The following is a 24,992-nucleotide window of genomic DNA, read 5'->3' as shown; positions in this document are numbered from 1 at the left end:
CTGTTAAACACCCCCCAATATGAGTACAGTGATCCGCCCCATGCATGGGTTTGTCGGGTTATTTGGGAGGTAAAAGGCCACCTTGCGAGGTGTGCATTTTCTTGGAATCTGGTCAGTCTGTGCCCATGTCCTATTTTTGGGATATATTTGAACTCAGCCATTTCGATTTACCCCATCAATTCATACATTTTTAAAACCATGCTAAATTTTTGTAAAGTTCCCAGGTATGTTGATTACTAAGCTTCGATAATATCATTACACAAACACCTAAACGTTTTGGGGTTAATAAGTCTTATATTTCAAGGTCTTTTCACCCCACGATAACACATATTTATTTTAATGTGTGTTACTAAAATAGTTCAAGGGCCCCATGAGACAATAACAGGAGAATTTACCAAACCTACAATTTCAAATACAGTCTTATATACAATAATAAATAATATATACAAAAATAAAGTTGCTTTCATGGTAAGTCTCTTGTAATAGTAACCATACCTGGGAAGTTGGGGGGTACCCTTGCGAGATGCGGCCAAGACTGCCCACGTCAGTGGGCGTTCCTGGCAGTGTCAGTGGAAACACCCCCATTTAAAGGGGAAACGGGTAGGGATTGGGTAGTGTAAGGATCTAGGAGGACTCGGGGGGGGGGGGGTTACCTGGAGAACCGGAGTAGCACGCTTCTCCTGGAGTTCTCCGGGCCAAACCTGGATGATTGTCACATATTCAAAGAACTACATTTTGCTTAAAAGGGTAGCTCCACGGAAAAGAAAATCCCCATGAACATAAACTACAGTGCTGCAAACAGTAAAACAAGTTAACATTGAAAAAACCTGGTTTTATTTATTTTTCCCCAATAAATGTAATTTATTACATTTATTGTCATTGTTGCCAGTCTTGTGACATTGTAGATCACTGCACTGAGCTGATTCTTTAGGGCAATACTAATGTTTGCACAATGAAATCCTTTTCTCTATAGACTTTCATTAGTTAAAATATCAGGCTGGTGTCTGAACCATTATATTGTTTACTCCAAGACAGTATGATAATCAGGGTGTTTATCCAGTAGATTCAGCAAAGAAAATAGCGCTGGAACACATACAAATGGCTAATATGCAGCGTTATTATATTATGCAAAATAATGTTTAAAACTTTTTTTATTCTGATACTAGAAATCAAAATTAAATTCCCATTTAACTACATATTCAAAATAGTTTGACAGTATGGCTTGATTTGCATACTTGTACTACTCTAATCCCTGGTAAAAGAATAGAAATATTCCCATAACCGCAATTCAGACTACAAGAAAAAAAACTACCAAATTGTATTCCGGATACTTGAATGCAGCCATAAAAAGATTTATGTGGTGATCAAATGGCCTCTTGACAATAGAGAAAAACGTTTTTTTAATGATTGAGCTCCACATAAAACTAATAATATATTTGTAGATTATACTTACCAATTCACTTTCATTTCTCTTGATTTTATTTTCCCTTCCATCGGGTACCTAAATGTTATATATGTATAAAATTGAAATAATATTGGTTTTTTTTGTCACAATGCAACTATATCAATATTAAAAGAAACATGTTGATCACTGCTTACTTATGCAGACTAACAGTACATTTACTACTAAAAAGTTACTTGTAGTGTGATCCTACTAAAAGGTGAGCTTTAGAGGGGCTGTTCTACAAAAGCAGGGACACTTGGACATTACAGAAACATACCCTTTATTCTTACTATTATTGCACATGTAAGTTCTGTGAATATATAAGACACCTCCAACACTGATTGATGATTTATATTTCTGCCCTTAGACTTTCACTTGAAGTCCCTTCTTACCTAATGGTTACTCTGTTTTTGTCTTTATTCAAAGTGTTCAATATTTTTTTTTCATTGGTTCTCAGCTGTACATCTGCAAACTCTTTGCACGCTGATAACATTGCAACCTGTAATGAATTTGTATATAGTAAGTACGTAATATTTAAAAAAAAAATGTATAATAACAACAATAATAACAACAAAGTTAACTTTATTAATCCCTTAAGGAAGAGTGTTTTTAACTAAAGGACAGGAGCAATTTTGATGTTTTTACTATGTCTTTCTCAATTAGTGTACCTGCACAAATTATATTTTTTCAGAAAATAGGGCTTTCTTTTGAAATCATAATCGTATATATAAGACATTATTTTGCATTTTAACAGTTTTACATGTATAAAAATTGTACACAGCTAGAGCCAATTTGAAAAAATACCCAAAATATATGAATATATTTTTAACGCATTTTGTATGTCCCAGATTTTCATATATCTTGGCCATTATAGGGCAAATATCACAATTTGTGCATCACATTTTTCAAAAATTAAAACCACCACTTAAAACTATATATAACTGACACCTTTTTACTAGGTGTAGGTGTAAATTGTATTTTACTAGCGCCACTTTGACACAGGCTAATCCCCCTGCACAACAATTGAATTCCCTGTGGGGTTCCCCCCTACAGCAATCAGCGGAGTCCAATGTGGAGCCCTCTGATCGCGGTGTGCAGCCCAGTGACATCTCTGCCATAGTGCTGCAGCATACATTGTGTGATCAGTCAGTGAATTACTGTGGCAGGAGACCTGCGGCATCAAGGATATTCCCTGGCGATGTCAGTGATGACATTGCTAGCAGGAGATGCCCAATGTCTGTTTGAGAATGTAAATCCCCATAGAAGGTAATGGCGACCAATGAGAATTTACTTCTGCTGGTGCCTAAACCCCATAATGTACGGGGATACATCCTTGGTACTCAGGGACACGGTTTTTGTGATGTATCCTCATGCATAACTGGTTGTTAAGGGGTTAAATACTGCTGGAAATGTTTTATTGAATTGCATACTTATTGTGCTCAGGTTCAGTGTCACAGGTGAATCAAGAAGAGAGCTTTTCCTAAACACCTAATTACTTTTCATTAAACTCCCTTTCCTGTCAGCCTGCAATATTATCATATTATAATTTTTTCTTGAAATAATAGCTCTATGCTTTCTTTATTTGCAGTAACAAATAATGATACTATAATAATACTTTTTAATCAATTGATCATTGAGCATTTCATCTAATTAATTATCTGATGGCATACTGGGTGCAGGATGCACTAAGTAGATTTCAAGGCTATGCTATGTCCAGGGAACAGCTTGCAGTTATTATCATGTACATAAGTAATTGACTGACAAAATTTTATTAAGAAGTGGTAAATCTTTATTTCATTATAAACATCCTCACCATTTCTGAGAGTGTCTCAGTTCCACTAATTGTATGAAATAATTTTGCTGTGTCAAAGGCAATGTAGTATGATGCCATCAGCTTCCCTGTTTCTATAAAATGAAAGTATGAGCATCAGAACATTGATAATTCCTTTTATTTCAAATCAAATGTGGTAAACTTCATAACTGCTGTATTGCCAAAGTAATACCTGTTGGCTTAAAATTGACTTCTTCATCCATTTTAATCAGACCCACGGAAGATAAATCATTTAGATTTTTTAAACAAAGCTCTGTTTCAAATAAAAAATATATTTTCCGGTTAATTTGGAAGCACAAATACAAGCAATATATCCCATTCTTATTTTTATTACTGAAAAATCGTAGAAAACAGAATTGACCATTCATTCAACGTTTTTAAGCTGTTAATCAGGAATCTTTTAAAATCCCCTAAATAAGATTTTCCAGGATTTTCTCATATAGCAGATTTGTATCCAACATATGTTGTAAATTCAATTTAAATCATATATTTAAAAGAAATCTATCACTCCATTAATATTCTACTTTGAAGATGGAATTTAGTAAGTTGTTCCTTGTTGTGCTGTTAACCAAAAATAATGCCATATGTAGTAATGTAAGTAAAAAACTTCTTGGAAGTTAGCTTTTGTTGAAATATATTAGACCCCTGATTAGAAGCAAACTGTCTACAAACCTTGCAACTTTGCTTCAATTCCCATTTTATCTAATCCTTCTGGAAAACCTAAGAAATAACAGAAAATATTTTAGCAATTTATAGATGCATTAGCATAAATGTATGAATGATAATGCTATGCTGGAATACATGTGATATGGTGCTGCTTCACATAAAATGGATCGGGCAGGGGGCAGTGTGATGCAGCTCTGGAGAGTCTCCTAAGGGTAAGGCTTTTACATTCACTTGAAATAATGTATATAAAAACTACATACAAAGTACTTCAATATGCAATCTTCATTGATGAGGCTGCATGGTGCAGTAAACCGTCCCTTCAAATGAGATGGAAGTCTCATTTTCAAGTTTCATTACTTAAAGAATGCATACATTTGCATGCAGTAAGATACAATTTTGAATGTTCACAGGCAGTTTTCAAAAACCAAATACAATATTTGCAATAACTGAACCAAAATTAGCACTAAATGTTTTACTCTGCAATAAAACTGTAGTGATTGCATTTCTCTACATACTTTCCAGGGATTAAAGGGGCACACCACTCATCATATGCACTTAGGGCACCATGCGTATGTACAGCAAGCGATCCTACTGATTTTAATGGGAATGTGTTCCTTCCACTGACTGGTTCCAATCATGGGCAATAAATGTTGGACCACAACCTGAAGAAATGCTGCTAGTTCTAGGTCAGAGTGCTTTTTTTCTTGCATTTGGAAAGAATGGATACTCATAGAAAATCTTATTAGTCCTCAGCAGCTAAAAGTGAGGATTTCTCCCTCTATATGGTGAATAAACTAAGCAACAATTAATGTATTGCATTTTTATCCCCATAAATGATATTTTTTAAAATAAGGAAATAAAATCTTTAAAAAGGGCCCGTACACAAATTATTGCAGAACACAAAAGAGCGAAAAACTAAAATGAAAGGGATAGCGTACCGTCCCTGACACCATTACAAAAGGAAGACTGGAATGTGAGTGCACAGCGTTTGCCATGCCAACACTGGAACTGACTAGAGATAAGTGTATGACTTGTCAGGAGATCTCTGCATAATAGCTTGGGGTTAGGGGAAGGCGTAAATACATATAGAGGGAATTCTGCAGAATCCCCCAAACATTTGCAAAAGATTAAATAAAAAAAATTAAAGTGGCCATGTATCATATGCATTGAAGTGCCTGTGATAGCTGGAGTGTCCCTCTAAGAATACAGTTTTATTTCCTTAGAAAAATTGGGCTGTTTTTGTATTCTCTCTGTTTAAGTGTCATAGATGTAAAAACATACCATAATGAGTGGTGTTTTTTAGAGCCCTGATGTACAGAAAAGTAGATCGGATCCACTCCAATGCAATATTAACATCTGTGACAGTATGCAGTGTTATTTCTGCATTCAGATGCTCCACTAGATGTCTATGCAGACTGGTGATAGAATGATGATATATGAGAAACTGCACCAAAATAAACACTTGTATAGATACAACACAGAAATACACATACGATAATTTTATTATCACTATAATTAAACCACATGACAAGAGTGAAGCTCAAAAAGGGTGCTCAAAAGTAGTTTCAAAAATGTTTTTGTTTACAATGAATACTAGGACAGCTTGAAAGAAGAAAGAGTACAAAATGTGAGTAATTTGCAGTATAAAGGGTGGTAATCTACAGTTTATAAACCCCCTTAAGAATCATGAATGATCTTTTTAGAATTTCCTTAGATAAGCAGGGTGATATCAATCAGTGAATAACTTTGAATTGTGTGCTAATTAAACAAAAAAAAAAGAAAAGAAAACAGAGGGTCAATGATAAATTACACTATATGACCAAAAGTATGTGGATATCTGACATGATATGTTTTTGCGCTTGTTGGGCATCTCATTCCAAAACCATGGACATTTATATGGAGTTGACACCCCCTTTTGCAGCTATAACAGCCTCCATTCTCCTGGGAAGGGTTTCTAAGATTTTGTCTGTTGGAATTTGTTCCCATTTGACCAAAAGAGAATTTGTGTGGTCAGGCACTGATGTTGGATGAGACAGAGTTGTTTGCAATCACTGTTCCAATTCATCCCAAAGCTGTTCAGTGGGGTTAAGGCCAGGGCTCTGTGTTGGCCACTTGAGTTCCCCCACACTAAACGGAAAACCACTTCTTTATTGACCTTGCTTTGTATACAGGGACACAGTCATGCTACAACAGGAAAGGGGCTTCCCCAACATGGTGTTACAAAATTGGAAGCACACAATTGTTTAATATATCTTGCTGTAGCATTCACATTACCCTTTACTGGAACTTCACTGGAACTAAGTGGCCCAATCCTGAAAAACAGCCCCAGACCATTATCCCTCCTCTACCAAACTTTACAATGATAGCCTCCTATGCTTCAAAAAAATGTCCCAACAATATATAAAAAAAGTTTATTTTTATGAGCAAGTGGCATGGAAAGAGTTATTAGCATTTGCCTGGACCTACCGCAAAAATGTTAAAACAGCCTGGTACAAAAAATAAAAAGCAGCCTGGTCCTTAAGAGGTTAATACATAACAGTTTTTAACTCTGTATTAAGTAGACATGATAAAACTTGAAACTTTTTGCTTCTCTATGGATAATTTCTTTAGTATTACTGTATACAAAAATATTAAATATATACTAAGAATAATTGAGTAATTATAGCTTTATTCCTACATTACATGCACAGTCATCTGCAATAGAAAAAAAAAGCTGACCTGCTTTCTATTGTGTCTGCTCCATCTAGCATGTGAACATACTTTTCCCTTGTGTTTAGCCTTGTCATGATAACTGCTGTAGCTGTGGTGTCAAACTAAGAACAAGTATTTATTAAAATGTAAGGTATACATGAATGGCAAACACTTGCTCATTTAACGAGAGAAACAACAAAACTGTTTTATTTTGCCTTTACTAGTGCAATTCTCAAATGTCAAAACGTAAAAAGATATCCAAAAATTCTAAGGTTGATAGATCAATAGATGAAAACAATGTTTAAAAACATGTTTGTCAAATTATATCACTATGCTTCTACAAGGCATATGCTTACCTGAGGTCTTCCTGCTCTCCCTATCATTTGCAGAATATCTGTCTCATTATATTCCTGGAACATTCCTGAAGCATAATGCATTGTTGACTTTATGACAACTAAGTGAGCTGGTAGGTTTACTCCCATAGCCAAAGTACTGGTAGTGACTATATAAAAGCAAGAATTTTAAATCTTAGTATATATAGTTTCATAAGGCTGTTATCAAACACTAAACATACACTGGTGGAAATTTCCCTTATTCCCCTTGGCTGTAATAAGTAAAACAAAGTTGTAGATAATCTGCTTTTCTAGATTCGAGTTTAGTGATATTTAAGATTAATCACTCTAACTTGAGTTTTATTTAACAAAGACTGTGCAATTTGAATGCTCAAATTATAATGAATAACTTATTTTATTTTATTTAAAACTTTTGAAATTTGCATTAAAACATATTCTAACAAATATTATTCTTACAAAGTACAGGTAGATCTCCTTCTCTGAATGCTGCTTCAATTATTTTTCTGTCAGATACATCAACTCCAGCATGGTGGTATCCAATCCCATATAACATAAGATCTGTGATGGAAACAGTAGCCATTCATGCTATGTATCCGTTATTCAGTACATAGTATTGAATGAAAAATTAGAAATAACATACATACCTCTGAGCTTTGCATCTTTTATTGCATTAGCAGACTTCTGAAGCCTGGAAGAATAACAAAGAAGATTGCATTGATTATCATTTGTTTTCTTAACAAAGGTACTACGGATTCCAAGAATTGATTAAAGTAAATGCCACTAAATTCTGCATAAATAATTGCTGATTTTCTCCTGCCTTGTATCTCTGCTATGTGTACCGCTCCTGGACCTACGCTGCTGGTACCAACCTACATGTACTGTTTATTAGACTTGTGCATTTGTTTTCGGGCAAACATGAAAATGAACACGAATAGTGCATTTTTGTTGTTCAAACCGAAAACGAAGAAACAATAGTGGCGGCGGCAAAATGTAGACGAAAAATCTTCGTGTTCGTCTTTGTCTACTAATCTACCTGGTCCCTTCCCCATTTAGCCTACCTTATCTACGCAGCATTGCAGGGGTTGACAGAAGTGGAACTCTGTAGGCTCGCCGTCTGGGGTTAAGGGGCCGTGAGAACGACTCTATTGGTCGATGCCAGAGGAGGACCCTGCAGGCGACCAATAGGCTCACTCGCATGGCCTTTTTAACTCCTGACGGCGAACCTACGGATTTCTGCTCCTGTTAAACCCTGCGATGCTGTGTGGATAACGGGAGCGGAAATCCGTAAGTTCATTGTCAGGGGTTAACTTGGTGCAACGTGGCCGGCAGAGACTACTGGTCTCCCTGCTACAACAGTTAAAAGTCCGTACGTCGCTTGTACGGACCTTTAACTGTTGGAGCAGGGAGGCCAGCTGTCACCCGGCCAGGTTGTTGGACCAGGATTTTAAAAGTCTGTACGAGCCACTTTATTGGTCGCCAGAAGGGGCTTGTCTGCCATCAACCAATGAAGTACCTGGGGCTTAGATGTTTAGAAGGAAGATGCTATTTTCTAAAAGGGTTAAGTGAAGAAAGCACTGAAAAGGTTTTTCAAATAAATACATTAATAATAATGATAATGATACAAACCTCTGCTTATGTTCGATGTTCATGATAAATTTAGCATCTTTTGCAAGGACAGTGGCTCCCTGTTGCACTCCTTTCCTTGTGGCACAGAACTAAAAACCAAAAATTATTTTATTTCCAAAACCTAAAATTACCTACATTATTAAAATTCTATAGTAGGCAATAAAATATTTACTACAAGAGTTGGCTTCTGTTCTGAGTAAGTCTGTATAACCCCAGCCACTTTGTAGTTAAGAGTCAGGTCAAATTTGAATTCCGTTTGGTTACTGCTACAAGGAAAGCCCAGTACTACTTTGCGAAGTTTGACAGGTCTGTGAGTTTCATCCATTTTCATACAAACAGCAGGATGTTTTCCATCTGACAGCCATTCTGCAATCTAAGGGAATACATATATATAAGTATATTTCTACCACACTAATAGGAGTCTTTCAATCTGTATTGTATAAAATACATTTTTTGTTTGTTTTTCATATTTACATGTTGCAGAGCATCATAGCAAATTAAAGTGCGTTTTCAGTACTAAAACCAACATAGAAGAACACTTCTGGTGCATCAATACACAAGGGGGCTAACACACAAACAACAAAGCGGTGTGGAAAGCATTTTTTAAGATTTGTGTAGATTAACCCATCCTGATTCGGGTATCGGTGTGGCAGAGCCTGTCCTGGTGTGTGTGTGTGTGTGTCCTGGTGTGTGTGTCTGGGTGGCAGAGCCTGTCCTGGTGTGTGTGTGTGTGTGTGTCGATGTGGCAGAGACTATCCTGGTGTGTATTTGGTCATCTGTTTCTAGGCACTTACTGTAGGAATAAGTCATGTGTGTGATGATTTATGTGATTACTCCCAAACCCATCAAATAAGATTCCATCTTATATTATCTGCCGAGCTCTGATGTCATCTTTATCCAGTACACATGGATGCGGAGGAGTTAAGACTCTGTCTATTTTATTTATTTCCATAAAATGGCCACCAAAATCCTCAGTGCCATGCCCATGATGCTCTTAATCCGGGCCCTGATCAACTCAGTATGCGTCAGCCATCTTAAATCCAGCCTTGTGCAGTTTTATTTGGCTAAACTTGTTTTAAATGGTTTGTGGACTGACTTTATTTTACTTTTTAAGTAATTTAGTATTGATAGAATGACATATAAAAGTTTATCAAAAAATTGTTTGTCCACTGCTTTTTTCATTATCGCCAAATTAACACTGTATGCATATGCATTATAAAGCTAAATGGCCATATTTTCTCTCAGTGAAAAATGAGTGCGGCCCACGCACGCATACATTTCTGATAAAGTGGCCCACTGCAGAAAAAACCTGGACACCCCTTCCCTATACCCTTTATTTCTAAACAATGGTAGAAAGGTTTAAGCTGTGAGAAAAATATTGCAATATCTATTATAACTATGATAGACAACACACATACATCTTCAGCATTGGGAATTGTTGCTGAAACCGACACAAATCGCATAGGCACTGGTATGTCTGATTCTCTGGTAATGCGTGAAAGTGTAGACTGCATTGTTTTCATTCTACTGACTACAACTTCAAGTGTGGCTCCTCTGCTTTCATCCTTTAATGTGTGCACCTGTGAACATACAGACATATATTGTAAAACACACACTAAGATGTATGTAATACTCCATTTCTGCTAAGCTTGCAGCATCAGTTTCAATCCTATTTCCTATATTTTAGTGTTTCAAAACCTGAAAAAAACAGATGCAATAGTACCCACATATTTTTTTAACTGCGACTGCAATACAACTGAAGTCCAACATATTTAATATAGCCCATTAAAACAGCTGATGGAGAAGAAAGGGAAACTACTCACTATACAACCACATACTAGGGGAACCATACTTTCTCAACAACCAGTTATATACCACGGGATGGGAGTCCAAATGCGTTTTGTATTATAAGAAAGAATGGACCTTCATTTAAATTTTAGCCGTTGCTATTAAATCTGGCACACAGCTTGCCAATACCTAGCTCATTTCCAAAGAGCTACTTATTGGCTATCCCTATTCTGTCTGCTTTTGAAGCGCACAAACACATAGAATGCAAATGAAACACATTTGAATATCCATTGTAGCAGGGCCCTCCTCACCTGTTGTCTCTGTAAGTCAAATTGTTACATACTACTTGTTATGTCTTGTCTACCCATTGCACAGCGCTACGGAATTTGATGGCGCTATATAAAACAATAAATAATAATAATAATAATAATTGTATTACCTCATCAATAAGAAAGAGGCGGACAAGCTGAACCAAAGAATTATCTCTCCATTTTCTAGTCATGCTATCCCATTTTTCCTAGAGAAGACACCAGGGTTTTATTGATTCATTGGTCCAATGCAGACACATATTTGCAGACTTTTCACAGTAATGTGCAACAGTTAAAATTACCGGTATTATAAATGTGAAAATGTAATTCTTTTAGTCTTCATGTATCATTTAACCATTAATGTATATGTTGTTTGTTTGTTCCCCATAAATGTTGCTTTGGGGATACTTGGGTTAAAAGAAGGAGACAATTTACTTTAATTAAACTAATATAAGAAGCCAAAGGAGGCAACACTAGCATAAGCCATTCATTAGCTGTTCTGAAGGTACATCCCTTCTATGTATCCCACAAAAACTGACAGAACCAGCAGGGAAGAAAACATAAATGAGTTTGAGTAATAATTATAAATATTGCAAGGTGGCTGGCAAATGTTTATCTGCTTTGTGGGTTGTTCATATTTGACCTATGATCTCCTTGATTTTGGTAAAGTCAACATCTTAAGTGTAATACTCATAATTTAGCAGTTTTATTCAGATGAGAGGACCTTGCATACCAGTATACTAAAACTACAGAATGTAGTTAAATATTCTGTATGTTACTGTAGTGGTGTGACCAACTTACAGGTGTTGTTACGATAATCTGGGCATGCTGAATCTCAAAAAGATCATCCATTTGAGTGTCTCCAGTGAGCTCTTTGCAAGTAAGCCCAATAGGTCCAAATTTTTCTTTCCATTCATCAAATCGTTGACTGCATAAAGCTTTGATGGGTGCCACTAAGCCATAAGGATGACAAACATATTTCTGTTACTTCTTTCTATCAAGCAATCAAATATTGTCATATTTTCCGTTTAGAAACAGAAATAGCCCCCCACCCCAAGCAAACCGATATTTCTGTCTATCCTATGAAATGTCCTGATTCTGTGTGTTGTGGAAAACTGTGCATGTACAGTGCCTGTTAAACGTCAATATAAACTTTGCACTTTTCCACTGAAACAGGTAGGAAAAGCCAGAGTGTCTTGGCGTGTCCTAACTTTGACAAATCTTGGCAAGTAAGTAACATTTGCTATAATATTCCAATTAAATCATAAAGGCTATGAAAATGGTGAAGTCCTGTGTGTGCTTTTGTTTGAATTTTAGAATGCAAGAACTATCATATCCAAGCAGAAGATTGATGCATTTGAAAGCTATTGGACTCTAAGTGCAAAGGAAACTTTAAACAGCTAGCATGATGATGTGGTATGTAAAAGTTCACAAAATCAGTGAGAAAAGACCGACATTTCCATAACCTTGCAAATATATTGACTTATCATAGGAAGACTAAATTCTTCAAGTAGCAACGAATAAACAAAAAGTATGTGTATTAAAAATGTATCCATTGAGAGAGGAGGAGTAAAAATAAACTGTGGAATAGCAAACTGAATGACAAAGAACTTGAGTCGCAGGTACTTTGTAGAAATTGTTGTTAATGTAATATAGTCATGTATAACTTTTTCATAATATGCATGTCCCCGTTGCAACTTACTGTATACAATTTTTATATTCATCCAAGGCATTGGTGCTTCCATTAATAATCTAGTAATTGCTAGTTCAAATATCACTGTCTTCCCAGATCCGGTTGGAGCACAAATTACGAAGTTTTTATCTGTGTAAAGAAGCTATAACATATTTTTCAAATCATTTGTTATCAAGATGATATTTACAACAATATTTGTACCTGGTGATGTTTCTCAACAGACTGACACATCCGTGAGTCTCTAAAATATGAAGTTTCCCTATCTTTACACGGTTTTGGCATTAATTTTAAGATTTTAGTAGAAATTTAAAAAAAAAAAGTACACAGGATTTATATCTCTACCTGCAAGTACACACAAGTGTTAATTTTACATTGCAGTTATCCTAACTATCCTCTTTGACTATGGCAATAATTAAATTCTTGAAACTCATACATTCAGGGAACAATTATAAAAAAAATCATTATAATGTATCACGGCCGTTCTTCTCCCTAATTAAACTATATTTGCAATTTAAACAATATGTCCATCATCTGTTACGCAAATTACCAAGTGGGAAATTACTTACATCATCTATGGCTTTAGATTGTATATAATTAAAATAAGGAAATTCTTTGAAGATATTCCTAAATTGTTTAGCTTGTTTCTTAATTTAAGGAAATCACTCATGAAATGTCATTAAAAACACCAGGGACGTTTTTACATACCAATATTGTGCACTGTTGGCTACTGTGTCTAATGTCAAATGTAACACTTTTGGAGATACTTAATTTGAAAGGTTAACTCAAGGAAGCCGAGATCCGTGGCAAAACTAATAGCATATCAAATAAATGCCATCCTCAGAAAAAGGTTACCTGAATGGGCTAGAGTCTAGATGCAAAGGTAATTCCCACCTATGCCATATGCCATTTACATCTGCAGTCATAACGCAGGAGCTAGTCCAAGGTGCGGCATCAAAAAGGGTATCAAGATGCAAATTCAAACACAATCCAGAGGTCGGGCTGGCAGCACAAGATTACACATGAATGGAAAGCCAAAGGAATAAACCGAGTAACATATGACTAAAAATGCTTTTTAGTCATATTCATAAGGCAGAAAAGGTTGGTCCTTTGGGAAATTTGGTCACTGAGGACAGAGAGAATGCAGATAAAAATGTTTTTATTCGTTTGTGATGGCTGAGACCCCGCTGGCTGATTAGGTAGACAAGGCCCCAGGGCCAGACGAATTCTAGTCGGACCATTATTTTTGATAATTGGGTTCATGTATAGGGCCAATAGACTGGCCAATAGACTGGCCAATAGACTGGCCAATAGACCGTTAAGATAACTTAATGGGGAGGAAAATGATGCGGAAAACGCAAGCAGGAAACTAAGATGGCTGCTTTCACACTGTACACATAAAATGGCTTAATCTCTAAACTAAATAGGTTTATTAAATATACTGAACTGTAATGTGAGATATAGGATAGCGTAGCTGAAATACCTTAGATTTGCTAAAATGTAGGGTGCAAAAAAACAGGAAAGAACACTGTTTCCAGATTGACATTGTCATATGTATTAGCTGTTTTGCTCTTTAAAATACTTTACTCAATTTTGGGTAGGTATTAATTTTTAAAGGTGACGTCCATTCTTGATACTGAAATATACTAAACATTGAATGTATTAAAAAAAAAAATATGCCAGGATTCCCATTGCATTGGGGTGGAAGAAAAGGATACGAATTTCTGTGACGGGCCTTAAAATTCCATATTTTGGCTCATCTGTAGACAAAAGAAAAATATTTCAATGTTTTCTCATGTTCGGAATGATAAAGTATACACACTCAGATACCGAAATGGTCATGTTGATACCTGACATCAAATACAGGTAAAGAAAGTTTTCACAGTATTACAGACTACCTAATCAACATAGCTCCAGCTCTTCCTCACCACACCAAGGGCCACTAAGCCAAAAAGTTCACTGTTTAGCTTTAACTACGGCCTCCAGTAAAAACTCCAAACATATAATCTTGAATGTGGCCTCTTACAGCATCTTCTGACGGCTGGAACATTACAAAGCCAGTGAGCAGCTCAGTATCTCTGTACCACAGCTTCTTAATCACTAGGACTGACCTTTAACTATGATGGTAATAGAGTTTCAGAGTATCTCTATATCAGGTTCAAAGTAACATATTTTAAGTAAATCACAACATCAAACAATTATTTAAAAAAAACACCTTTTGTACTAAGAACTGTTAAAGATGTGGGAAAGGGAAATGTTTCTTTATCTGCAGCACCAAACTGAAGAGAACCACCACCATCCTTTTGAATATAGAGCTCAGAAGTTTGAGAATAGTTCACGTCGTGGTTTATTTGCAGTAAGTTTCCATCTGTTTCTATGTGCTTCCCAGGGACAGAAGAAATAGTGTTTTCTGTTGCTACAAGTCCATCTTCATTTGCGTAATTGTATTTTTTAAACAAGCTAAAAAGAGAATATGTTAATATTGGTATTATAGTTGTATTGTGACTTTAAGCTTTTTTGAACATCTGTTTGAGTTTCATTAAAAAGTTCACAGTTTAGAATAAGCCACTTTTATCTGCCAAGATCAATCTAAATGTTACAAAAAACGTAGACAAAGGTAATTCAGTGAATGTAACGTACCTAGATTTTTCAAAGGCTTTGGATACCAAACACTATAGGTTACAAAGTAAATTAAAGGCATATTGGAGGGTGATTGTTAATGGCGTGTTTTCCAGCTGGACAGAGGTCTTAAATGGAGTGCCTCAGGGTTCTGTTCTTGGGCCTATTCTTTTTAATTTACCAATGACTTCTAAGAAGGCACTGGAAGCAACGTCGCAATTGTTAAAGATGACACAAAATGATGTTAAGTAATAAACTCTAAGCAGGATGTCATTTCTCTGCAAGGGGATTTAGACAAAATGGGAGAATGGGCAGTTAACTGAGAGAAGTGTTTTAAAATAGATAAAGGTTAAAGTTATGCACTTGGGTGAGAAAAATAAAAATGCAAATTATATTTTCATGTTTTAAAAGGGGAAAAGGTTTCAGAGATCAGAACATAAATTCGCCACTCAATACAAAGATCTTTTTGGGGATCCCTTTATAAATTGTACCTTAGAAGACAACATGCGGGCATCCCTTTAGATTGGAAGAATAGACTGCCATCAGAAGTCGTTTTTGCCAATTCAATCAATAGATTAAAAAATCTTTGGATGTTTTTGTAGGCATTAAACGCATACTAGGTTACATGATTAAAAGTAGATTAAGTAATGTTGATCCAGGCTTGACTGCCTTGGAGTGAAGAACGACTTTTTTTCCTTTGAGATGACATTACTGTCTCAGTGGGTTTTTTGTCTTATTCTGGATCAACTAATATGGGTTGTGGTCAGTGTTCCCTCTAAGCTGTGCGCTTGTGCGCACGCACACACCTTTTTAAGAGGGCGCACACGTCCAAAAATTGTGCGCACAACAGTTTTTCCCCAAAAAAGAAAAAAATTATTTTTTTTTAAACTTTATGCAGCGCGGATATTGTGCGCACAAAATTTTTGCTCTGTGAAAATGTTTGCACAAGAGAAATGTTCTGCGCACGGCAACTAAGAAAAATTAGATGGAACATTGGTTGTGGTAGATTTCAGTCTTTTTCAACAGAATTAACTATGTACAATTATTTGAAGTTCTCATTCCTCTTTTGAAATTGACATTCCGAGTATATTGGAATGTTGTGCTTTATATGAACTGCAATTACCATAGCAAGTGGGCAATAATAGGTTTTAAAAACAATATAGAACATGCTCATGATGTTTGGAGAAATACCTTTGCCTGCTACAATAAATGCTCCAAGTTTCCCAGTTCTTAAATCAGCCAGTGACCTGCAAATTAGCGTTGGCTGTATATTCTGTAAATGGCTACACATGGGGCACTAGGGGAAATTCAAAATTCATAATGACCTAGTGGAATTATAAGAGCTGTGCCTCTGCCCTTTGAGTGGATCCACGATTGGAATAGGAAACGACAATGAGTGGAAGAGAGAGCGCATGCTCAGATTTCCCTGCTCCTGTTTAGCAAAGATGCACCCCCATTGTCATGTGAGTGGTTCAGTGTAACACAGCAGGGGCATGTAAGCTTTTTGCAACATAAGTATGCCTGACACTATATCTAATTGGCAAATTTTTCATAACAAAATGGATTATTACATACATTATTTTATGATGAATATGCAATAAAGAGTGAAACCTGAATTCTAGACAACTAAAAAGAACTTACAAGATATTTATTTCAACATATAGTTTGTAAATATGAGTAAACAGTAAAATATAATATCAATCCTATAACAGCTCTATTACCTTTTTCTGAACTTGCTTGTATTGTCATTTTTGGTTGCCTGTAATTTGCTTTGTAACGAAATCTGTTGAGAATCCGTATTTTGAACCTCATCATCAACATGTGAACACAAGGGAAATGCTAATGACACTTTCCCTGAACTTGTATTTCCTGTGTCTGTGCTCAAATTAATTTCACATTGGGAGGCATATGTCACTGGAGACTGGTTTTCAGCATTTGTTTTCTTAAATGGAGGGATAAACTTTTTTGGTTTCATTAGCATTGCTTCAAATAACAAAGATAAACAAGAAATAATATTAACTTACATTCAAATCAATTACAAAAGTATCCAAAATAAAATGTGGGGTGTCAGGTTTATCAGAATAGTGCTACATATTTTATTTGCAGGCTTGTGTGCCATCTGCCTGGAAGGTGAAAATCTCACAGAATCAACAATTACTCTAAAGCATGTTATTTCCGTGTTTCACTCTAAACAATGAAATTACGAACAGCAATTTAACATACAAATATTTTTAGCTATGCAAGATATGTCTGTAGCATCCCTGGCCTGTGCATATATACCATAATGATGACAGCAGCTTTATCTATGTAAGCTGTCGCATGACCAATGACATCCTATTGATAAATAAGTGGCATAGCACAGATGGTATGGTCTTTTCATTAAAGTTTCTCCCTATATCGCTTTCCCTTTTTCTACAAAGGGTGAGAGAAGAACACATGAAAGAATAACCCTCTTAACGTACAATGATGCAATAATGATCCGTCCACTTGAGTAGGGCTGAATAAAGGGATTTCTGAGTCTGTGATGGAGAAGATGAAAGGAGAGTTGTGTTTGAGGGAAATAGTGCTTATGTCTGCGGTATTAGAGATGAGGGGATGGCGGTTATAGGTGGGGATCATAGTAGGGGTGGGAGACCACGCCTGGGTATAGGGGAAGGGTAAAGACAATTAAATGACTAGGATATCACCTTGATTGGGCTTTTGACAACCACAACTTTTTCCCCTTGGATTTAACTAGTAAGTCTCAAAACCAATGGCTCTTTCACTTATTTAGCATTAGAATCCCAACTCTAGCAAACGCCACATGAGCAGAACTACAAATACCGTTAGCAGATTTATGTTTAATTATGTTTATTTTTTTTTATTTACAAATAAATATTAACAAAATGATATAAAATGCATAATGGAAACTCAACTCAAGCTCGTCTCGTAATTCTGTTTTCTCCCTCCAAGGTACAATACATTGCTTAACACATTCTTGAAAACACATTTTTAAGTTACCTGTTGATTTTGCACTTTTTAGTTCATCTTGAAGATCTTGAGTAGGTGGAATTTCTGCAATGCAAGGAGCTTGCGCATGAAGCCAACCTTTAAGTGTCTGATCTCCTGATCTATTATTGAAACGAAGCATATTGCATTACAAATGATAAAAACACATACTTTGTCATATTTACATAATCAGGAAGCCTAAAAATAGCTTATATTCATTTCCAGTATTGTGTGTAAAAACATAATACAATATATATCACATAGTCTATTCAATAGTAAAGACTGTTATCTTACACTTTATCTGCAGTTGGTCCTTCAAAGAACAAACCCGTGAGCGAAAATCCACATTCATCAGATTCCTCCATATTTAGTAAATCACTATATAAAGAAAACGGAAATTAGAGTTATTGACACCACCGTACGCTGTACCATGTAACACTTGCTGCTAAAAATGCTTTTTACCATGGTGGGTGTTATGTGTGAGTGGGAATCTAGGCTTCAGACAAAATAACATCGGTACTATGTATCACAACTGTACATGACATGGATTGTGAAATACTTCTTACATTTAATTCATCCCAACACCAAAGGAGGGTGTCAACATGATGCTTAAACCGGGAGGTCTTTGTTATCATATTTCCATATATGATATTAACGCTTAAGCATGTTCTATGCATGTTTGCATTCGTACTTCATAGTGATTAGTTCAGTTGGACTCACTTTTCTAAACTGTGATTCATATCACATACTTTATGTAGCAGCCCTGTGTTCATCTTATTATGTTGGTTATAAAGGTTTTATTTTATTTTTGTATTATACAAGGGACATTCAAAAAGTTTCAAAACAAAACAAATGACATCATTTTCCTACATCACCTTCCTATGCGATGCAATTTTCCCAACGTCATACCAACATTTTCCCAGAAGACGGTCAACATCAACTTTACAAAGTCTAAGCGCTTGCGCTTATGCTCCTCTGTCAGCTGCTCAGGCGCCCACTTGAATCAGGGCAGATCCAACCCTCACACTCAGCTTTCCTGCAACCTCTTCAACTGTCATTTTTGTGAATCAGTTCCAGGGTTCTTTCTTCATTCCTTGTGGTTGTGGCTGTAGCTGGACCTCTGGAGCGCTCTGTATACTTCACACCAGTACGGCCATTTTCCAACTTTTAACTCCACTCATAGATAACTCTACGAGAGAGAACTTTATACCTACACCGAGCACACATGCGAAGATGAATGTGCGCTCCCGGCACACCTTCTGCCCACAAAAGACGTATGACAGAACACTGTTCCTCTATAGTGCAATTTAAAAGTTTTACAGCCATCTTCACCCCAGGGTGAAAACTCTTATACTAAACTGCAAGGGCCGCCGGCTTGCCATACAAAACTAGTCACATGACATGCTAAGACACGACCAATTACTACTCCTCCCGCCTTCACCGTTTCCAATGAAAATATAAAAGTGCGGAAACATTTTGAACGTCCTTCGTATATATGTGAAAAGCTAAATGCCGACAGTACAAATATAGTTGTCCAAGTAGTGAATAACAACCAGTCTATCCCATTATACCTTGTAGTCCCAATGTGTACCATGCCTGGACTATATCTGGACAGTTATATACAAGTCCTAGCTACAGCAGAGTACACAGGTTCATACACTTTATCAAACCCTCACTTTTAACAAAAAGAGCCCAGTATTGTAACCAAATTGTTTTATATCCAGTCTTTACCTTTTGCCCCAGCCACAAAGAGCCCAAATGTACAGTTTTTAACATTGTTTTAATTCCTTTAATAACCCACAGAAACATACAAAATACATGTTTAGACACATATATATTATATAAATATATACAACCTAATGTCTTCATTTTGTTTATTCTGTTTAGGTGAAAGGTGTCGGTAATGCATGAATTCTGTGACACCTAAAACCTATTACTGTTAAATTACAGGTGAACAAATTTCAACATCCTGGTATTTTTGACTCCCAAAATTGTATTGCTTGAACCCGAGGCTTGGTACCATTTCAGAATGCATACCTACAGTGTGATTCGACACGTATGTGTTTAGTCCATATGATATTATGGTTTTAATTCTACAGATTCTTATACAATGTAAATAAAATCCAGATGTGATTTAAAAGGGATACTTGCTAGCTTTTATTGCATACTGAATTTGGATCCATCTCTTACTACACACCAAGTGTTTATGAACAGGATATTCCAATTGAAATTAACAGAAGGCTCACTTAGAGCCTGCAGATATTACAGATTGAGGGGGAACCAGTGAGAAAAAGGCTTCCAGCATTAAGCTTTAACGAGCAACAAACTATGTCACCAAGCAACATTTAATTAAGCATAATACAATCATGAAAAAATAAGCATTATTATAATTTTGAAACAAGTTTTCAGGCAAGTTTTATACTTTTTCAATTTCACTACACACCATGCGTCATTTTCTTTCACAGAAAATCTCTCTCTTCCAAGTTTTTTGACACATTCAGAAACTCGCTCACAATAGGAGGCTGTTGTGTTCACGGTTATCACGTTCACATCATATGCCAGTTATTAGTTCAACAGAAATTTTAAGTAACTGAAATTTACAGAAAGTTGTCACACGTTTAATTTTCAGATGGTGTAACACCTTAAAGTCATTAAGACAACATACATTTGGAATAAATCATTACTTTGATACATAAAAGTTAGTTGTATAAGCATATCAATAACAGAGGAAGGGGCAAATGTATATGGGGGGATTCTGCAGAGCCCCAAAGGGGACATCACAAAAATTCAAATGGATCAATCCACTATGATATGTATTATCGCTGGACGGTCCCTTTAAACTTAGTATCTCCCCAATTTTTTAATATATATAAAACCTAATAATAATCATAAGTGTTATTTGTGGGCTATTTCTCTTCTCCCACCACTATTTAGGTTTATATGTATAGTTAGTATTGTTCAACAAAGTTAAGCAGGGTCTACAATTAATACACGCACTGTATTCATGAAATATATTTTGTTTCCACCTGATATCAAGGTAAACACACCTTGATATCACTCAGGCTTCTATAAACTAGTAGTTTCAGTATCTTATTGCTTTTTAATGTCCTTGACTTCACAATATGAGGGCACCAAGTTTCTATATGTAATTTTTAGCCATTTCCATATTTTACAATGTGAAAGAGATGATTTTGCAGTGTGAAAAAGACGTGTGCGGATCATTGCAGCAACACTTGAACCAGTCCCTGAGTTTTTTCCCCAGCACTTTTATGTTTAAATACTGGTTCGTCTTTCATGGTCGTTGCTTTTCAAAGCAAGTGAACTGAAACTGGAGCTCATCAATGTCCACGCTCTAAAGCTGCAGCTTCAACCACTCCAAGGACTGCCATTTGCAACACTTTTGACTGCTTTAAACAGCAAGTGACAGAAAAGGGATTCCACTGAAATCTATGAAAGCGCTTTCTGTGTATGTATGTGGGGTTAAACAGCCTGGTTGGCAGTGAGCATTGCTTGCATGTGCGGTGGCTAACCCCTCAGCCAAACGCAGTCCCTCTTAGCCTATGGGCTGAGGCTCAGGGAAAGCGGTAAATGCATAGGAGGGTTCTGTTGAATCCATCCACAAACTTGCAGGTGAAGGAAGAAAATAATTAAAGTTCATTGTTGGTATGTGTCCCTTTAGTGAATACCATAATAATCTATTTCGTGTTATTAAATATCTCATTACTTTAGAAAAATATGTTGTGACTGCAATGGGCCTATGCATTATCAGGTAGGTTTTAATGTAGGTTGATAGAGAATGTTATATTAAAAAATGAAAGACATGAATAAAAGCTGGATTTGACTAAAGTACTAAATATTAAATTGTAAAGAAAATGCTGTATGAAACCACACTGACTGCCATCATCAAAATTAAGCCAGGTAAGATAGGCTTCATCTTGCAATGGCTATTGTAGAGAAATGTTCTACGTAGTCGGTGTTTAGAAAGGACTTTGCAAAAAGGGAGGTTAGATTAGGAACTGCCCCGCTTACCCTTATCGAGCGCTCGTGCTTATTCCCGCCTGGGGGTAAATCACAAATTTCTATTTTATATAATGAATTAGCCCTCTTGGGTGGCTCACGCCTTCCTTATATGTCTAAGTGGGAATGGGATCTTGGAGATACTCTAGAATTAGAGGAGTGGTAGGAGATCTGGTGTGCCACAGCCGGTGTTTCCATCTGCATCAACCACGGGCAACCTTCATCTAAAACCCTTCGCAGATGGTATTTGCCACCAGTACGGCTGTACCATATACCATATGGCGCTAAAGACTAATGATATGTGTTGGAACCAATGTAATCAAACTGGCTCCTATAAACATGTCTGGTGGTCATGTCCAAAAGTGTTTGATCTGTGTGTAGAGTTAAATTCTCTGATCATGAGAGTTCTGAAGAAGCGAATCCCATTAGATCCATGGCTATACCTTTTATCTAGACCGACCCCCCCTCTCATGAACCATGAGAACAAACTGGTTTCCCGAATTGCTTTAGCAGCCGGGAGAGCAATAGCTGAGAAATAGAAAACACCGGATGTCCCTTCGATCCCGGTAATTAGGAGAAAGATATTGGAGGTAATAGAAATGGATAGACTGACTGCCCAGGTTCATGATACTTAGCAATCCTTTCATAAAATTTGGGACCAGTGGTTGAAATGGTAGCAGATTTGATTCCAGGAGGGAGTTTGGGTACATTGGTGTTCCATAATTTACCTCTATCATATTTAATTTTATTGTTGTCTGGTGACTTGCATGTAGGCTTGGTGACAGAGGTGGTCCATTCCACCACTAAAGCCTTTCAAACTGTTTGGGTCCCCTGGTTGACTAATGCACCCACACAAATCTGGTAGGAAACATATGGGATTGGTGGTCTTGTACTTTCTACATGTCAGTATATTGGAAGCAGTTGTTATTATTTTGATTTTTATTATTGTTCTTACTATTATTACTAAAATAGTAGCATGGCAGCAGACGGAGATATGTTTATGTATCTGTACATTTAGAACACTAACATTGTTCTCTCTTTTTGACATATAAAAAATGTAAAAATAAAGATTTGGTTTTTTTAGAAAAAAGGACTTTGCACTGTTCCCTTCAGTAGTTTTACTCACTGCTTTGCATGGATGTTTACACCAAGTTAGGAATACACTGGATTAGAAGGCCACCTAGTGGTACGTTCAACACATAGTAATAAAGAGTTTTCGACTTACCGTTTATAAGATGACCAATTCAGAAACTGGAACTGCAAATTGTGTTTACAATTAAAATATGCTTTTAGTTACATACTGTTATCCTATGTGTATAGTACATGCTCCATCTTCTTTTATTAACAATTAACTCTCTGAAAACTGTTTTGATCTTGGATGCAAACAGCAGCAATTAATTGGACAAACATTTAGCCATCAAATGCCTCCCAATTCAACCCATTTCACCTAAAAAGCCAAAAAATGTTATGTCCACCACAGTCCAGTAACAAACCAATTTCTGCTTGTTTCTCGTCTGAAGTACATATTTACTAAGGATTTCCTAATATTTTCAGAATACAATAAGATTTTCAACTGACTTCCTTGAGACAAACCATGTCCCCATCGCTATTTTACAAATTATCTAACGGCATTATTTCTAGTACCACCCAGTATTCAGACAGTTAATTGTTTTATGCTTATATTAAATGTATCCCCCTTTTCAATCACTTTTAATAATCCTCTATGTTCCTACTATAAACTTAGGTAGCTTGTGGTTATTTCTGTTAAATTACAGAGGGGCCCTCGTAAATGAGCGTAGGAACTCCATATATTTGCTAGAGTATATTGATTGCTCTTTAACTGTAATCTCTTAAAGGCACAGTTTAGTGTCATGACAGCCCTTCTGAAGAAGAATGCATATTAAAGTACTCTTCTGTAGAGTTCTGTAGAATCCCTCCATGCATTTGGAAAACTGAAAATTAAAAGGGACCATGTAGGTATCATATGCATTAAACTACATATGAGTGTGACTTCAATATAGAGCACTTTCCAATCTCATCCTTATTACTGCTCCTTTTTATGATTCCTGCTTCTACAAAATATCAGGCATACCTTAAGGAAGTGACAGTAGTTCCACAAATCCTGTGATATATAATTCAGAAGGTTGATCTAAATGGCAGAGATTTTCTAATACATGTATATTAGTTACCATGATCTAAATTAGTATACCACAGGATTATTGTGTTATTTTTAGCAGAAAACTATGGGGGGTTTTTTGGAAAGAACCGTAACATTCACTTAATTATAGTGAGTATATCTGTTTTGTTGAAGTATTCGTATTTTCTATGCTCACATATAATTTAGTATCTAGTTGTATAGTGCATTATAAACTAAAACCCAGTAATGCAAATCATCAGTCACCTCATTCCAAACTATTCGTTCTCAGGGACTGGCATATAATCTTTTGAAGCTACAAAAATCAAAGCATATGGTAGATCAGGTGTTGGACTTGGGGGAAATCAAAAATTAAACTGTCTTGGAGCTGTTAAGAGTCTGTGTGCTGTATATTTAATGTGGTGTTGTATATTTAATGTGTTTTTGGTGTGTGAGTCAGAAGAGGCCAGAAATATGAAGGCGCAATTGCCTGAAAAAATATTTCTATTAGCATTGTCACCTTAAATTTAAAAGCCTCTTTATTTTAAAACAGATGTTCCATGCAGAGTAAAATTGCCATAGGCAACTTGATTCGGAATGGGAATTTTTTACAAGCATACACAAAAAAAGACAAAATGAAAAACCTGCTTTCTGTCATGCACTTGACTGTACCAATTTTATTTGCTATGAGGTAAATGTTAAGTTTTAGCATTTTATTTGAAGTATAATGCAATTAAAATACTGCTGCATGATAGACTGCTAATGTACATGATGGGGTTTTCATGTTAATTCTAGTATTCTGCAGCACATTTTTTTGTTTAAAGAATTTGTTTTAAC

At 36.1% G+C, this 24,992-nt stretch overlaps 1 protein-coding gene across 1 annotated transcript in view; it reads right to left on the bottom strand.

The window, feature by feature from the left end:
- Positions 1 to 18,369, bottom strand: part of LOC149279448 (putative ATP-dependent DNA helicase HFM1) — a 40,328-nt gene extending 21,959 nt beyond the window's left edge. Inside the window, exons 1-22 of the mRNA XM_089501219.1 lie at positions 18,299 to 18,369; positions 18,017 to 18,126; positions 16,738 to 16,999; positions 14,613 to 14,857; positions 14,116 to 14,157; positions 12,967 to 13,037; positions 12,410 to 12,542; positions 11,509 to 11,660; positions 10,839 to 10,916; positions 10,030 to 10,191; positions 8,784 to 8,984; positions 8,612 to 8,700; positions 7,630 to 7,673; positions 7,442 to 7,543; positions 6,989 to 7,134; positions 6,660 to 6,754; positions 5,223 to 5,356; positions 3,948 to 3,995; positions 3,448 to 3,528; positions 3,258 to 3,349; positions 1,837 to 1,943; positions 1,454 to 1,501 (exon numbers count right to left, since the gene is read on the bottom strand). Coding sequence (XP_089357345.1) covers positions 1,454 to 1,501; positions 1,837 to 1,943; positions 3,258 to 3,349; positions 3,448 to 3,528; positions 3,948 to 3,995; positions 5,223 to 5,356; positions 6,660 to 6,754; positions 6,989 to 7,134; positions 7,442 to 7,543; positions 7,630 to 7,673; positions 8,612 to 8,700; positions 8,784 to 8,984; positions 10,030 to 10,191; positions 10,839 to 10,916; positions 11,509 to 11,660; positions 12,410 to 12,542; positions 12,967 to 13,037; positions 14,116 to 14,157; positions 14,613 to 14,857; positions 16,738 to 16,999; positions 18,017 to 18,126; positions 18,299 to 18,369 — 2,513 coding nt within the window. The remainder of the gene's footprint in view (positions 1 to 1,453; positions 1,502 to 1,836; positions 1,944 to 3,257; positions 3,350 to 3,447; positions 3,529 to 3,947; positions 3,996 to 5,222; positions 5,357 to 6,659; positions 6,755 to 6,988; positions 7,135 to 7,441; positions 7,544 to 7,629; positions 7,674 to 8,611; positions 8,701 to 8,783; positions 8,985 to 10,029; positions 10,192 to 10,838; positions 10,917 to 11,508; positions 11,661 to 12,409; positions 12,543 to 12,966; positions 13,038 to 14,115; positions 14,158 to 14,612; positions 14,858 to 16,737; positions 17,000 to 18,016; positions 18,127 to 18,298) is intronic.
- Between the last annotated feature and the right edge of the window lie 6,623 nt (positions 18,370 to 24,992).

The sequence above is a fragment of the Sceloporus occidentalis genome, unplaced genomic scaffold (genome assembly GCF_023333645.1).
Source record: "Sceloporus occidentalis isolate IW3139 unplaced genomic scaffold, rSceOcc1.0.p SCAF_166, whole genome shotgun sequence".
NCBI lineage: Eukaryota > Metazoa > Chordata > Lepidosauria > Squamata > Phrynosomatidae > Sceloporus > Sceloporus occidentalis.
The sequence above is the reverse complement of the archived record's forward strand: the minus strand, read 5'-3'. Positions and strand labels throughout refer to the sequence as shown.